Here is a 13,331-nt window from a genome sequence, read left to right as displayed (position 1 = left end):
ATATATAATATTTTACATAACAGGTTTTACTCTAAAATTGGTATAAAATTAAATTATAGAAGTTATGTTCCAAATTTGAAGTTGATATGAAAAAAATTGAGGTTCCTTTGAGATTTTATTTAGGGTGTCATACCACAAACAGCCACCGGGTGCCATCCAAACTCCATTGAATTTGTTTAATGCATTTTTCTGTCACAAATGCCTAGATTTCTCTGTCAATATTAATTGACAATATCAAAATAACCACCAAATATTGGATCCTGAGACTCAGACCTTTCCAATGATATGTTTTTTGTCAAAATTATAAAAAGGTTTGATTCTAAAAGAACGTAATACATTTTGTAATATGACACTTGACACTGCCCACTAAGGGGGAGGAGACTGCCAAAAGATTTTAAAGTACCTTTTCCATGGTAACGCAATGTCGGATTTCAAAATGGTTTCAAAGGATGAATCTTGGGCTTCTAAGGGATTGAGTATGTTCACCTCATGGTGTAGATGGCATAGCAGCTGGTAGCCAGCACATTTAACCAGCAGGTTGTGCCATGAACGCATCTATTAAACCCAAGGGTTTTCAAATGGTTTGAAGCCAAGGACCCCCAAATATGATGATGATCCCCTTTTGAGGTTAGGCAGCTGTTTATTTAGATGTATAAAGTCCATTTATAGTATGAGAAAAAATATTTAGGCCAAATGTCCACAATAGATGGTTTTTATTGTGTCATTGAACTAAACTAACAGCAAATAATTGAAATAGTTAATTAGAAAATATTTACTTTAAGTAGATTGATTTTTTTAGCCACTATTAATGTTAGATAAATTAAAATCTATATTTATATACCACTTTTCACAATAAATATTGTTCCTAAGTACATAAACCATATGCAGATTTTTTGTCAATAGAATAAAATAAATGTGATGTTAATTTAACCCCTTAACTGTCACCCCCCATTTTTTAAAATAGGCATGAAAGTGCACTATCCAAACTTAAATTGTTGTAATTTATGAACACTTTGGAATACAGACCTAAGGTTGGGCTCTTTTTAAAGAAGAAAATCAGCTGATTATTAAAATTCCAAAAAGTTATAAGTTTAAATTTACTGTAAATAAAATGCACTATATTTATTTTATATATAATAAATAGTTTACATAACAGGTTTTACTCTAAAATTGGTATAAAATTAAATTATAGAAGTTATGTTCCAAATTTGAAGTTGATATGAAAAAAATTGAGGTTCCTTTGAGATTTTATTTAGGGTGTCATACCACAAACAGCCACCGGGTGCCATCCAAACTCCATTGAATTTGTTTAATGCATTTTTCTGTCACAAATGCCTAGATTTCTCTGTCAATATTAATTGACAATATCAAAATAACCACCAAATATTGGATCCTGAGACTCAGACCTTTCCAATGATATGTTTTTTGTCAAAATTATAAAAAGGTTTGATTCTAAAAGAACGTAATACATTTTGTAATATGACACTTGACACTGCCCACTAAGGGGGAGGAGACTGCCAAAAGATTTTAAAGTACCTTTTCCATGGTAACGCAATGTCGGATTTCAAAATGGTTTCAAAGGATGAATCTTGGGCTTCTAAGCTTTCAAATGATATATAATTTATGATGATTACTAAAATATTTGATGGAAAAAAAGGATAACAAAAAAAAGAGCACCAAGCGTCCCACAGGTGGGATGGTGACAGTATGTATATATATATATATATATATACTATTTAATTTCATCATTTTTTGTTTTGAGATCAGTATCGTGTCTTGAACTGAATCATGACATGAGTGTATTGTTACACCCCTAGTCAGTGCAATAAACCGGATGTTATTATTCAGGTAGCTAGCAATAAATATGTCGACAGTTTAACTAACTTTAACCAGATTGATTGTCCCTTGATTATCCGTAATTGAAACTAGCTGTAGAAGTAAACTCTTCACACTAATGTAGCGGCCTTCAAATCAACACTGATAATTTAGATATTTTTTAGACATACTTTTAGACATTTCAGAACACAACAAAACCGAGCTAGCTTAGCCATAAGCGTTTACATTCACATATTTAGGTTTCAGGCCTACATAAGCACGCTTTTCCAATGTTTTGTTTGTTTTCCGACATACGTGTGCATGCAGAGGTTCAAGGTTGATCCATGTATAGTGTGTATTCTGTTACATGTTTGTATAGAAGGTTTTTCTGGCTTTGTATTCACAAATCAAAAACATCTGGGCTGCTTGCTACCTCTCTGTGAACCCTGACCCTACATAATCCCCACAGAGGGGTCAATAGAGACCAGCTCCAAATGGTGCGCAGAAACACTGCTAAGATAACATTTATATATACACTCGGATGCTGAATAAACGTGTTTCTGTCTTTTGGTTTTATATTCCAGTTAAATTGCATTGTGCAGTGATTGATTTGCTGAACAACGGAGTAGAGCTGTCTGATTTTGATGTGGCCAGTGATGGCTTGTTTTCTCACGTGTGATCGTGTTACTGAGAGATAGCGGGCAATAACTGTCCCATTGGACTTCTCATGGCTTCTTTACTGTAATCATGCTAACCCAAATATTTGTTTGGTTTCTCCAGGGAGAGAGAGGGGTCCCCGGCCCTTCCGGACCTCCAGTAAGAACTTCTTATCATGACACTTTCTCTCATGGTTCTTACGTCTGAAATATATTTGTCTGTTTTAGTCTTTTTCGCTCTTACCCTTGATCACTCTTCATCTGTCTTTCTGTCTATCTCTCTTTCAAAGCACTAAAGCAGACATCCTATTGTGATTATCCACAAAATCAGGTTCAGAAGATTTATTTTTCTTGAAAACAGACCCAAAATACTCTTCTACCCCTTGCAAACTTTGCTGTGCCTTTTTATAATAACTGGAAAAGTGCTGTGTGCCACAACAAAGCTAGATTACTAAACTACACCGAAAGAACGTGATGCTGCACCCTCAGTTATATATATATATATATATATATATATAAATTAATTAATTAATTTTACAAATAAATTATATCTCAATTTAAATTAAAATTGAGGAAAAAAAAGTTATTGAGCTATATCGTAATTTTATATTTATGTATGTGTATGTTTTTTTATATAATAAAATTCTGTTAATAATAGAAATTAATAGTAATAGTAAAAATGACTAATTCATTAACACATGTATGTGATTTCGGTATTATGAATTTTATTGTACATTTAAATAACTTGTGACTTTTTATGTAAAAGCCAACTCGTGATGTTTTTGGTTTCTACCCTTCTTTAAATAAAAAAATTTAATAATCAAGGCTTTTTTTTCTAACCATATGTATTTGCAATTGTTGTATTTGAAATGAATTATGCATGCAAAATCATCAGTTTCGCCATTTAAATTATCAATTATATTTATAAATTATTTATTTATTTTATTTGTTTGTTTGTTTTTGTATTACCGCTTTTTCTTTTGCAGATTTTTTTTCCTATTTTCAGTGATTTTGCATACATTATTTTGGCAAAATCTGTAAAATGCTCAAAATAGAAATAAATGAATACAAACCAATAAAGAAATAAAAAAATGTATATTAATTTAACTGGTAAGACTTAAAAATATTGACCAAAATATTTAGATTTTGCAGAAGTTTTCTAAGTCTCACCATTTAAATTGCTATAAATTCTGTGTTATGTTTTATTATTTATTTATTTAGATTAATTAAGCCTATTTGATGGCAGTGTAGACATCTGCAAGGCTGCTATGGTGCAACAGCAGTGTACACAGTGTTTAAAGAAAACTAAACTCATAAAAAGTTACTGTAAATCATGTACACATGAATTCTCATTCTTAAGAACTAACTTCTGTGTTTAAAGTATCCAAGCTCAACAGGAAGGGAGGAACAGCTCACTAAATTAGACGTACAGAAAGACAGACAGTGTGTTGAAACTGTGAATCTTTATTTTACATGATTGCTTAATGCCCATTTCTGTTAATCCTGTGGGTGTGGAACAACTCTTAATCCAGTGACATGGAATTTGATGTGATGATGAGTGTGTTTGTGTTTTCAGGGCCCACCAGGATCCTTTGACTTCCTGTTACTCATGATGGCTGACATTCGTAACGACATCGCAGAGTTGCAGAACAAAGTGTTCAGCAGACCGTTACACTCCGTAGAGGATTTCCCATCTGCCCCGGACAATTGGAGGGACACCCAGGAAAGCCTGGACTTTGGCTCTGGAGAAGACTACAAACCCCAGATCCCGCCTAAGAGCACCAGGAAAAGGAAATTGCCTCGGACCTTAAATAATCCAGATTGGCCAATTTAAAGATTGCCCTCAAAGAGTGCCAGAACTGAAAGAAAGAACTGATTGTAGAGAGAATGAGTAGTGTAAATATCACAGAACGACTATTTAATGTATACTCGCTTAAAAAAGGCTGAATGTATTTCATTGTATGAAATTTCTATTTTTATAATATAAAGGATGTACATTTTGTATTTTGGGCATTTTAAACGTGTCATTTGTCTACCAAATAACTAATAGGTTACATATAGCATAGTTCTCTTGTTCTAGGGCCAGATTCATGGAACATTAAGAATCAAATTCTTCTTAACTGCTGATTTCTTATTTTCTAGCTTAAGAAAAAAAGTTAAGAATATTTTGTAGTTCCAAAAATACTTCTAAAAATATCTGTAAGGTTTCTTAAGATAACACAAGAAGAATTAAAATTCTTTCAAACAAATGGCCTAATTTTATTCTAATTAATATATAGAATGTGCAACATACTACAGTTCAAAATGTTGTGGTCAGTCATATTTTATTATTATTATTTGAAATAATACTTTTATTCAGCAAGAGTGCATTAAATTGATCAGATAAAAAAAATTAAACTGATAAAAAAAAAATCTGGTTTAAATAAATACCGTTTTATATTCATTAAAGAATCCTGAAAACAATGTATCACAGTTTCCACAAAAATATTAAGCAGCAACTGTTTTCAACATTGATAATAACAAGCAATGTTTTTGAGCACCAAATCATTATATTAGAATGATTTATATATATATATATATATATATATATATATATATATATATAAGAGGCACTCTATAAAATATTACATTCAGTTCAAACCCATGATTCAGCAATAATAGAGGCCCATCAGTGTTTTCAATAAATCTGTTTTTCTTGGTTGTCCTCACCTATTAAACACCTTGCCCTCTCTCTCAACTCTCTTCTTTGTATTTTCCTCTCACAGTTCATGAAGCGGTTCACAGCTATGGAACGTCATTGCCATTTTACCTTCCTGTTCACTCATTTATCTCTGAGGAAAACAAGATCATGGATGGCTGCTTCTGCATCTTCTGTAGGTTCTGTTTTCCATAGGTGTTGACATGACTAAGGAACTCTAGGAGAGACTGTCTGTTAACGATCTGCAGGCCTTGTAAAACTGGAACATGGGGTAAAATAAAAGTGGGCCGAATACTGATCCCTGCGGAATACCAGTGAGTACTTGGTGCTTTCACCATGACCTTACATTTCCAGTGTGACAAATGATTTAGAGGTAATATTTGCTATAATTTTTTATTTCTTATTTAACTGGACTTATTGGTTAAGACATTTTTATACAAAAATAAATCGTATAATAATATACACTATAATTCAAAAAAATATATAGATATATTTTATGCTCATCGTATTTACATTTATTTGATCAAAAATGCAGTAATATTGTGAAATATTCTATAAATATTATTATTAAAATTTAAAATAACTCATTTCTATTTCAATATATTTTCAAATGTAATTTATTCCTGTGATGACAAAGCTGAATTTTCACATTGAATTGTCACATGATCCTTCAGAAATCATTATAATATGCTGATTTGCTGCTCAAGAAACAATTCTTATTATAATCAATGTTGAAAACAGTTGTGCGGTCATGCCACCCATCACACTGGAAATTCAAGGTCAGGTCAAGGACATTGAATTCTGGGTTAATATTTCAAACATAACCTGTATATAATGTAAAATCTGTTTGTCTTATGAACATTTATCATAGTTGAGGTTGCAGTACTAAACTTGTTAATTCTTCCATTTGAAGCTTGGAAATCAGATCCAAACACGCTTGACTGACGTCTTACCCATATTCCCACCGTCGGGCACCTGTATGATTCTGGCACTGTTTTCCCCTCCACATTTCATGGTTAAATTGTACTGATCCCTGTGAGAGCCACGCAGTAATGGCTCATGAAGAGAAACTGTCTGAAGTAACCAGCCAACAACTGCGGCCAGTTCACCCTGTAGGCCATTTATACAGACTTCATCAAAACATCGTTTTCCAGTGAGACAAGAACAACTTGAGCTGTGAGTACTGTGTGAACGCAAAGACAATATTTTGATTTGACTAAGTGAAACGATTAATATGAAAGTTTGGAAATGGCCAGTAAGTTTACATTACCTGTTATTAAATAATGACGCATAAGAAGAATTAGATGTCTATTTTTGTGGGACTTGATCTCCTTTGCAAATTGTGAATGAAAAATAGATCCACGTTACACAGTTTAATTGCAAAGTCAGTGTTTCCCATGCCATTTTGTCTTACAGTATATTTACCATTTTCATAATTCATGATGTAAATATAGCTGAAACATGAGGACCCTGATTTTTAGTTTTTTTAGAAATTTTGCACATTCATTTGAAATACAATAAAAATATTTATAAAAGGACAGCCAAGAATAATATTAAAATAGTCGATAGAAAGTGAATTAGAAAGTCAGACTAAATATAACCTATAGAAAACCTACAGAGAAAAATATTAAAGTTTAAACTACTCTTTAATCAAAATAATCACAAATAGTGACAGATAATCACTCCTATAAACGTGTTATGTTCTCTGCCTGGCTTTTATTTGATTTAATTTTATTGCTTTTAAAAATATTCATATATTTTAGCCTGGATTTTATTTTATTTTACTTTACAAGTGCGTGTATATACTCCGCCTGGATTTGATTTGGATTCATTTTATTGCCTTTTTTATTGCACACTCTTTGTTGTGTGGCTATTTAACCACTAGATGGAAGCAGTGGTGTATTATAATGCTGTATAATATTGCATACAATGCAAACACACAAGCTCCAGACTTTGTGGTAGAACAAATGATTATGACAAACCTATAAATGAAAACTGGTGAAAAGTGATCATACTAATGTGTTGTGACACTGAGTAAATTTATCGCTTCATTCTAGTACTGCACAGGTCACCGAGTATGATTATCCTTTGTGTCTTCATTTCCCGCCTCCTAATGAGATAAATAATCAGGTGGAGCGTGACGTAAACACAAAATGCCTTTTGTAAGCACTTCACTCACTCAATTAAATCTAATAAATGTAAAATAGACAATAGAGGCAGCTTGAATTAGTGTTTATAGCCTCTCATGCCACCTTTCCAAACACATTCAGTCAGGCTGAACTATTTACTTTCCTTGATTTATTTTAGGCCTAGATCTAAAATAAGCCAAAAACATGGAGCAATTGCTTATTAACTATTAAAAGGGGCTCTTACTTTGACATTTCCTAGCCTCTGGTTGTTTTGGATGGAGATGTAGCTGACTTGAACTCCCCCTTTCCATCTCAACCCATTCACGAGGGTTACTTGGCACAGCAAAGCTCATTCAGGACTGCCTTGGCTTCTGTTTCTGAGTGGTACAATCCCCAAATATCAATCCATGCTCAGATCTGGTTCCAATTATCTCCTCTCAAAAGCCTGACACCCTTTCCACATGTCTCTCTTTTGAGAAGTTTTGCGCCCCAGTTCCCCAGGCTGTACTTAAAGTCCATCCCTGTTTAGATGTTTCCACTGAAGAAATGATGCCACCAATGCTGCTGGGATAATGACTTGATCTGGTTCAACATGCTAAAAAGGCTGAACCAATTTAAGGCAGGTTTAAGCTGGTCTAGCTGGTCTCCCAGCTTGAACAATCTGGTGTTTAGCTGGCTTAGCTGAATTGAACTAACATGCATGTGCTTGATTACATTGTATTAGCATGTGAACATTTCTCTGTTTATAATATATATATATATATGTTGATTTTGTATAATATGGGAATCTTTCAGTATTATGGTATATCAGGGAAGCGCGGGGCTAGTTGTCACGTTTTCACTCCAGTGAATATATTTTTCACTTTTTTGAAAGTGAATATGTATATTTAGTTACAGGAAAAAACTATAAAATGTCAATAAATAGAATTTATTGACATTTTAACACCATGTAGTGTGACAATATGTCTAGTTTGATGGGGTATTTTTTATTTTTTTTAAATAGATAGTGGTGCCTAATAGAATAGGCACCACTTTAGTACTTTTTTTCATTTAAACTAAAAGGTTAAAGCGATAATTCACTCAAAAATAAATTATTTTAGAATTTACCCACAAACATTTCATTGACTTTTGTTGTATACAAGACATTTTTAAACCGCTCCACAGAAGAAAGTCAGTCATATGGGTTTTTAATGACATGAAGGTGAGAAAATGATTACAGGACTTTTATTTTTGGGAGAACTGTCCCTTTAAGAGATAGAAATGCTGTGCTAATAAAGTTATTAATGAAAGTTATTCTCTTACACAATAAGTGATGTCATCAAGTTAATTCTGGGCCAGTGACATTTAACGCATTAACGTTATTAACCCAAAAAGAAGAAAAAAAGCGGCGTGAAACGACCAAGAAGCTCTTAAGATTAGAAGAAGAGGGGCTGGATGGGAAGGAGGTAAACAGGACATCATTCAGCCAGAAATATTCCCCGAAATCCCATCTGGAAGTAATTAATGGACAGTGTACAAGAGCCAGCCTTAAAAGATTTCAAATATTTGCTGAAGTGCCCCTTGTTCCTAATTATATCTCACTGGCTGCCTCCCTCATTATTTAGAACTGCCCACTATGAAGGAAAAACCACAAGTGAAAGTGAATGCGGCCCCTGCCCGGGCCCCATTCAAACAGCATCAAGCTAATGCTTAATGGCAGATCCTGAATGAGTCACTGTGCTGGAATAAAAGTCATTAATGAGGTAATTTTATTAACTGTGCTTGCTTGCCCGGCCTCGTCTGTATGGAAGAACGGGAGGGGAAAACTTCCAGGCGAACATCAGCGACGACAGTGGAAATTAAGGTTTCACTCCGCACTAATTAATGCCTTTAAGAGATTAAATGCAAGCGCCAAATTAACTGCCCCAAAAACCTTCACTGAGGGGAAGAAATACATTGTTGCCCTCCCATGTAATTACAGGACAGTGCAAATTCAATTTTAATGAGGCGAAAGCCACTCCTTCAGCTCATTTTTCCCCCTCTTCAATCCACAGAAAGAAAGAGAGTGCTAGTGAAAGCTTGCTCTTGTTGAGGCCTAAGTTAAAGGAAGCACCGGCAGGACAAAGACCGATTGTGTGCAAGCCCAACGCTTTAGAAGCCGTAAACAGGTATAGAGGCTGAATAGCCCTCCTTCTGAGACTCCTGGGAGGCCTGGCTTCCCATCTCCACAACACTGGGCTCTTAGAAAGGTAGAGAAGGAGAAACAAGGTGAGGAGGGTACGTTCGGTGCTGAAAGGGCCCCAGTGAAGCGGGCGCTCGCTTTTGAGCCTCAGCCTCCCTCCCGCTCTCGTTGAGTTATCTTTATACAAGTTTTGTCTCTTCTAATTGAAGCTGATGGGTGACTAATTGGTAGCTTTTTTACAAAGCGCACTACTTAAGCCACGGCAGGCTGAGGGAGACAGCATGAGCGGAGTTAATGAGAGGTTTTATACAAATAAAGGTCTTAAACTAGGCCCTCCATGTTTGCAAGGGGGGCCACCGAGGAAAGTTGAGGATATCCTTTTGTCTTAAATTTCCCTTCTTCTTCTTCTTCTTCCGTGCAGGTATCTTAAAAAAGGGGGGACATTCAAAGGTGGAGGAGATGGCGAGCACTTGTGAGGATAAAGGAATCCATTCGATATTGTTTGGAACCTTTGGTTTTCGTGTGTCGGTAAATAAGAGCAGGGCACAGCCTCTCCGGTGAATGCTCTTTAGTTCGGACAGATAATGAGAGAACACTCTACATACACACACAGGACCGTGTTGAGCCACTTTAAGGTAATGTTTGAGTGCTCAAAACACCACACACATGCACACACAAAGGGCACTACTGCTTTATGTAGACACACACTTGCATAAAATAGGTGCCACAAGATGTCGAAGAAGTATGTACTAACACTTCGTTTAATTGGCACATATTTGAAAATACTTTTTCTAATTGGTTCTTTTATATTTATTTTGTTTAATTTTATCATCTATATTTATTTTCTAATCTAAAATAATAATAGATAATATTTCTTACACTTCACTTAACACTATAACACTTAATGACATATAATTTAATGTACTGTTTTACTTCTTTGCAGTTGAAATAGAAATGTTGTAATATAGATAGCTTTTTTTAATTATATATATAATAATTAAAAATGAAATGATAAAAAAATCATTTTAATTTTATAATAAATATAATATATATATATGTGTGTGTTACAAAAAAATCTATTGCAAATAAATGTTGAATAAATTAACAAAAAAATGTTTATCATTGATAATAATAGAACCATTAATAATTCATCGGCAATAAAAACTGATCAAATTAAGCAGCAAATTAGCATATTATATTAATTATTTCTGAAGGATCATGTGACACTGAAGACTGGAGTAACGGCTGCTGAAAATTCAGCTTTACCATCACCGAAATAATATTTTAAAATGTATTCAAATAGAAAACAGTTATTTTACATTGCAATAATATTTCTGTTTTTACTGTATTTTAAATGCAGTCTTGCTGAGCATAACAGTCTTCTTTCAAAAAATTAAAAAATCATAATTATTCCTTTTGACTGCTAGTGTAAATAATAATAATAATAAATAACATAATGCATATTATTTATTAAATATTATACTTGCCCACAGAGATTTCACTAATTCATACAATACTTTTTATTTTATGTTCATTCAATAGGTTAACACTCAATAAGTCAATAACAAACACATCCCTGATTATTGATCTATTCATTACTTGATTTAAACATAAGCGTGTCGTCCAAAAAGGGGTCAAATCTAAATGTCGGGTCTATACCGTAATGAATAGACCATCTAGGGCTGAAGTGAACTCCCTGCAGGTGAAGGATAATAAAATGCTACATGCTGCTTTTCTTCCACACCACTGTTATTTACTCAGGTTTTGTTGTGGGAATTGTTTTTCAAATCGTTGTTTTTTTGTCTATTTGCATTAGTTTGTGAATTCAGTGTGAAAGACACTGAATACAGAAAAGGGAACCCAACTGAGAGGTGAGAAGCCATGCTCAGCTGCTCTGTGTCCCTTATGACCTGAAAAGTCCTGTTAGGAAACACTTGCTGCCACAATTCAGTTTTTCTTCCATATCAGGAGGTTTATGACCCTTCTTGCCATTTTACACATTAAAACTGTGGTCTATCTGCATCTGCTTTCCAAAAATAACATTTGTTTGGCTGCATAATTAGCTGGCCAAATATTTGTGCTGACTAATTTGTCGAAGTATTCTCCTGATGCGTAATCCATTAGCTCCCATCAGGTGCCTTTGTCTCCAATCCAAATGAGCCATTTGCATTTCCTTTGTTATTTAAATCGTGCATTTCCTCCAAACTGTGAGAATTAACTTCCTAATGAACTTCACACAAAAGAGAAGGGACCTCAATTACAAACTCTCTCCTCAGGCTAACGTAATGATGCGAACAAGAGAGACACTTGTCATGATTAGGGGAGTATCGTGAGCTGGAGAATAGGCCACGGGAAGAGATCAGCAGGACTGATGCTGATGGATTACTCACAAGCAAGGATTCCAACAGCCTTTGAGTAACAAGGCGTGACATTTAAGTCTGTCTAAGCATGAAAAGATAGTTTTGGGAAAATGCAACATGACGTGGTTTTTCAGGCAAGAGATGAGTCAAAAAAAAAAAACCTTGATTTTGACATCAACAAAATGTTTATGGGTAGTTGACATAAAAAATTGCATGATCCTACATTTAAAGGTTAAAATGATTTAATAAGAGAAATTTGTATTGTTAGATTATTATTATTAATATTTTTAATTGATTTATTAGTCCAGCAAAGTGCCTTTAAAGTTTAAAATTTATTTAAAAATGTATTTAATTTAAAATGTGTATTGTTAAATACTGTTTTCTATTATCATCAACATCATCTTACACTAATTTGAATCCCCTATTAGCTTTAGTTGCTATTTAATATTATTATAAAATGTTTGACACTACTTTAATCTACTTTTATACTACTTTTTGCATTTAAATGATCAAATTTATAAATAAGAAAATTATATATATATATATATTTTAGATACTGTTTTCTATTGTTATTATTATTAATACATATATTTACACTATTTAATCCCCTATTAGATCTCTTTTTTGAAGTTCAATTATAGTCCCGCAAAGACTTTTTTTTTTTTTTAATGCATGTAAAATAATAAATATGAAATAACCAATAAAGGTGTTGTGGATGGTTGCCACTATGTGGTTAATATTAATATTAATATTAATGGTGTTCTGATTCCAAGGTTCATGGTTTGTCACATACACATGTATTTGTCAGATATGGCGACTCTGTCATCTCTATCAATGCAAGTCTATGGGACTTTGTTCCAGCTTGCCAGTTAAACGTGCACATCAGATCTCTTGTAAAATGAATAGCACTTCTCTTTTCAACAAGCCATGTGTTGCGTGGAAGTGTATAATTCATGATTGTAGCACAAATGGTACAGGACAAGTTAGATACGGACGTTTGACACGTATAGTTTTGGGTTAATTCAAATATCTAATCTTTATGTATACAAAATAATGAACAAAAGCACAAGTATAACCATGGGGAAGTCGTGGCCTAATGGTTAGAGAGTCGGACTCGTAACCCAAAGTTTGCGGGTTCGAGTCTCGTACTGGCAGGGATTGTAGGTGGGGGGAGTGAATGTACGGCGCTCTCTCCCACCTTCAATACCACGACTGAGGTGCCCTTGAGCAAGGCACCCCCCAACTGCTCCCCGGGCGCTGCAGCATAAATGGCCCACTGCTCTGGGTGTGTGTTCACGGTGTGTGTGTGTGTGTGTGTGTTCACTGCTGTGTGTGTGCACTTCGGATGGGTTAAATGCAGAGCACAGGTCACCACACCATAATGCAGTTTAAAATAGATGGAGTTTAGCATGTCACTCTGCTTTGTCAGCTGTACGTCAGTGTAAATTATCCACTTTTGATCAACATAAAAATAATTGTTCTACTCTTATATGTAACAAAACACAGATGTAA

At 34.1% G+C, this 13,331-nt stretch overlaps 1 protein-coding gene and 1 long non-coding RNA gene across 4 annotated transcripts in view; both read left to right on the top strand.

Annotated features, from left to right (window-relative positions):
* LOC107584559 (collagen and calcium-binding EGF domain-containing protein 1) overlaps positions 1 to 4,732 on the top strand; it is a 66,056-nt gene extending 61,324 nt beyond the window's left edge. For both annotated transcript variants that reach the window (XM_016271234.1, XM_016271233.1), the window contains 2 exons: positions 2,596 to 2,631; positions 4,048 to 4,732. In XM_016271234.1, the coding sequence (XP_016126720.1) occupies positions 2,596 to 2,631; positions 4,048 to 4,305 (294 nt within the window). In that variant the 3' untranslated portion in view covers positions 4,306 to 4,732. The remainder of the gene's footprint in view (positions 1 to 2,595; positions 2,632 to 4,047) is intronic.
* Positions 4,733 to 5,069: 337 nt separating this feature from the next.
* Positions 5,070 to 12,012, top strand: LOC107584673 (uncharacterized). Of its 2 annotated transcripts, XR_001609167.1 has the most exons (5): positions 5,070 to 5,483; positions 6,083 to 6,345; positions 9,881 to 10,094; positions 11,276 to 11,330; positions 11,736 to 12,012. It is a non-coding gene; the product is annotated as an uncharacterized lncRNA (long non-coding RNA). The 2 variants fall into 2 exon arrangements; XR_001609166.1 differs by having other exon boundaries at positions 11,276 to 12,012.
* The last annotated feature ends 1,319 nt before the right edge of the window (positions 12,013 to 13,331 follow it).

The sequence above is a fragment of the Sinocyclocheilus grahami genome, unplaced genomic scaffold (assembly GCF_001515645.1).
Source record: "Sinocyclocheilus grahami isolate Dianchi unplaced genomic scaffold, SAMN03320097.WGS_v1.1 scaffold61.1, whole genome shotgun sequence".
Classification (NCBI taxonomy): Eukaryota; Metazoa; Chordata; class Actinopteri; order Cypriniformes; family Cyprinidae; genus Sinocyclocheilus; species Sinocyclocheilus grahami.
This window is presented reverse-complemented; position numbering and strand designations above follow the sequence as displayed.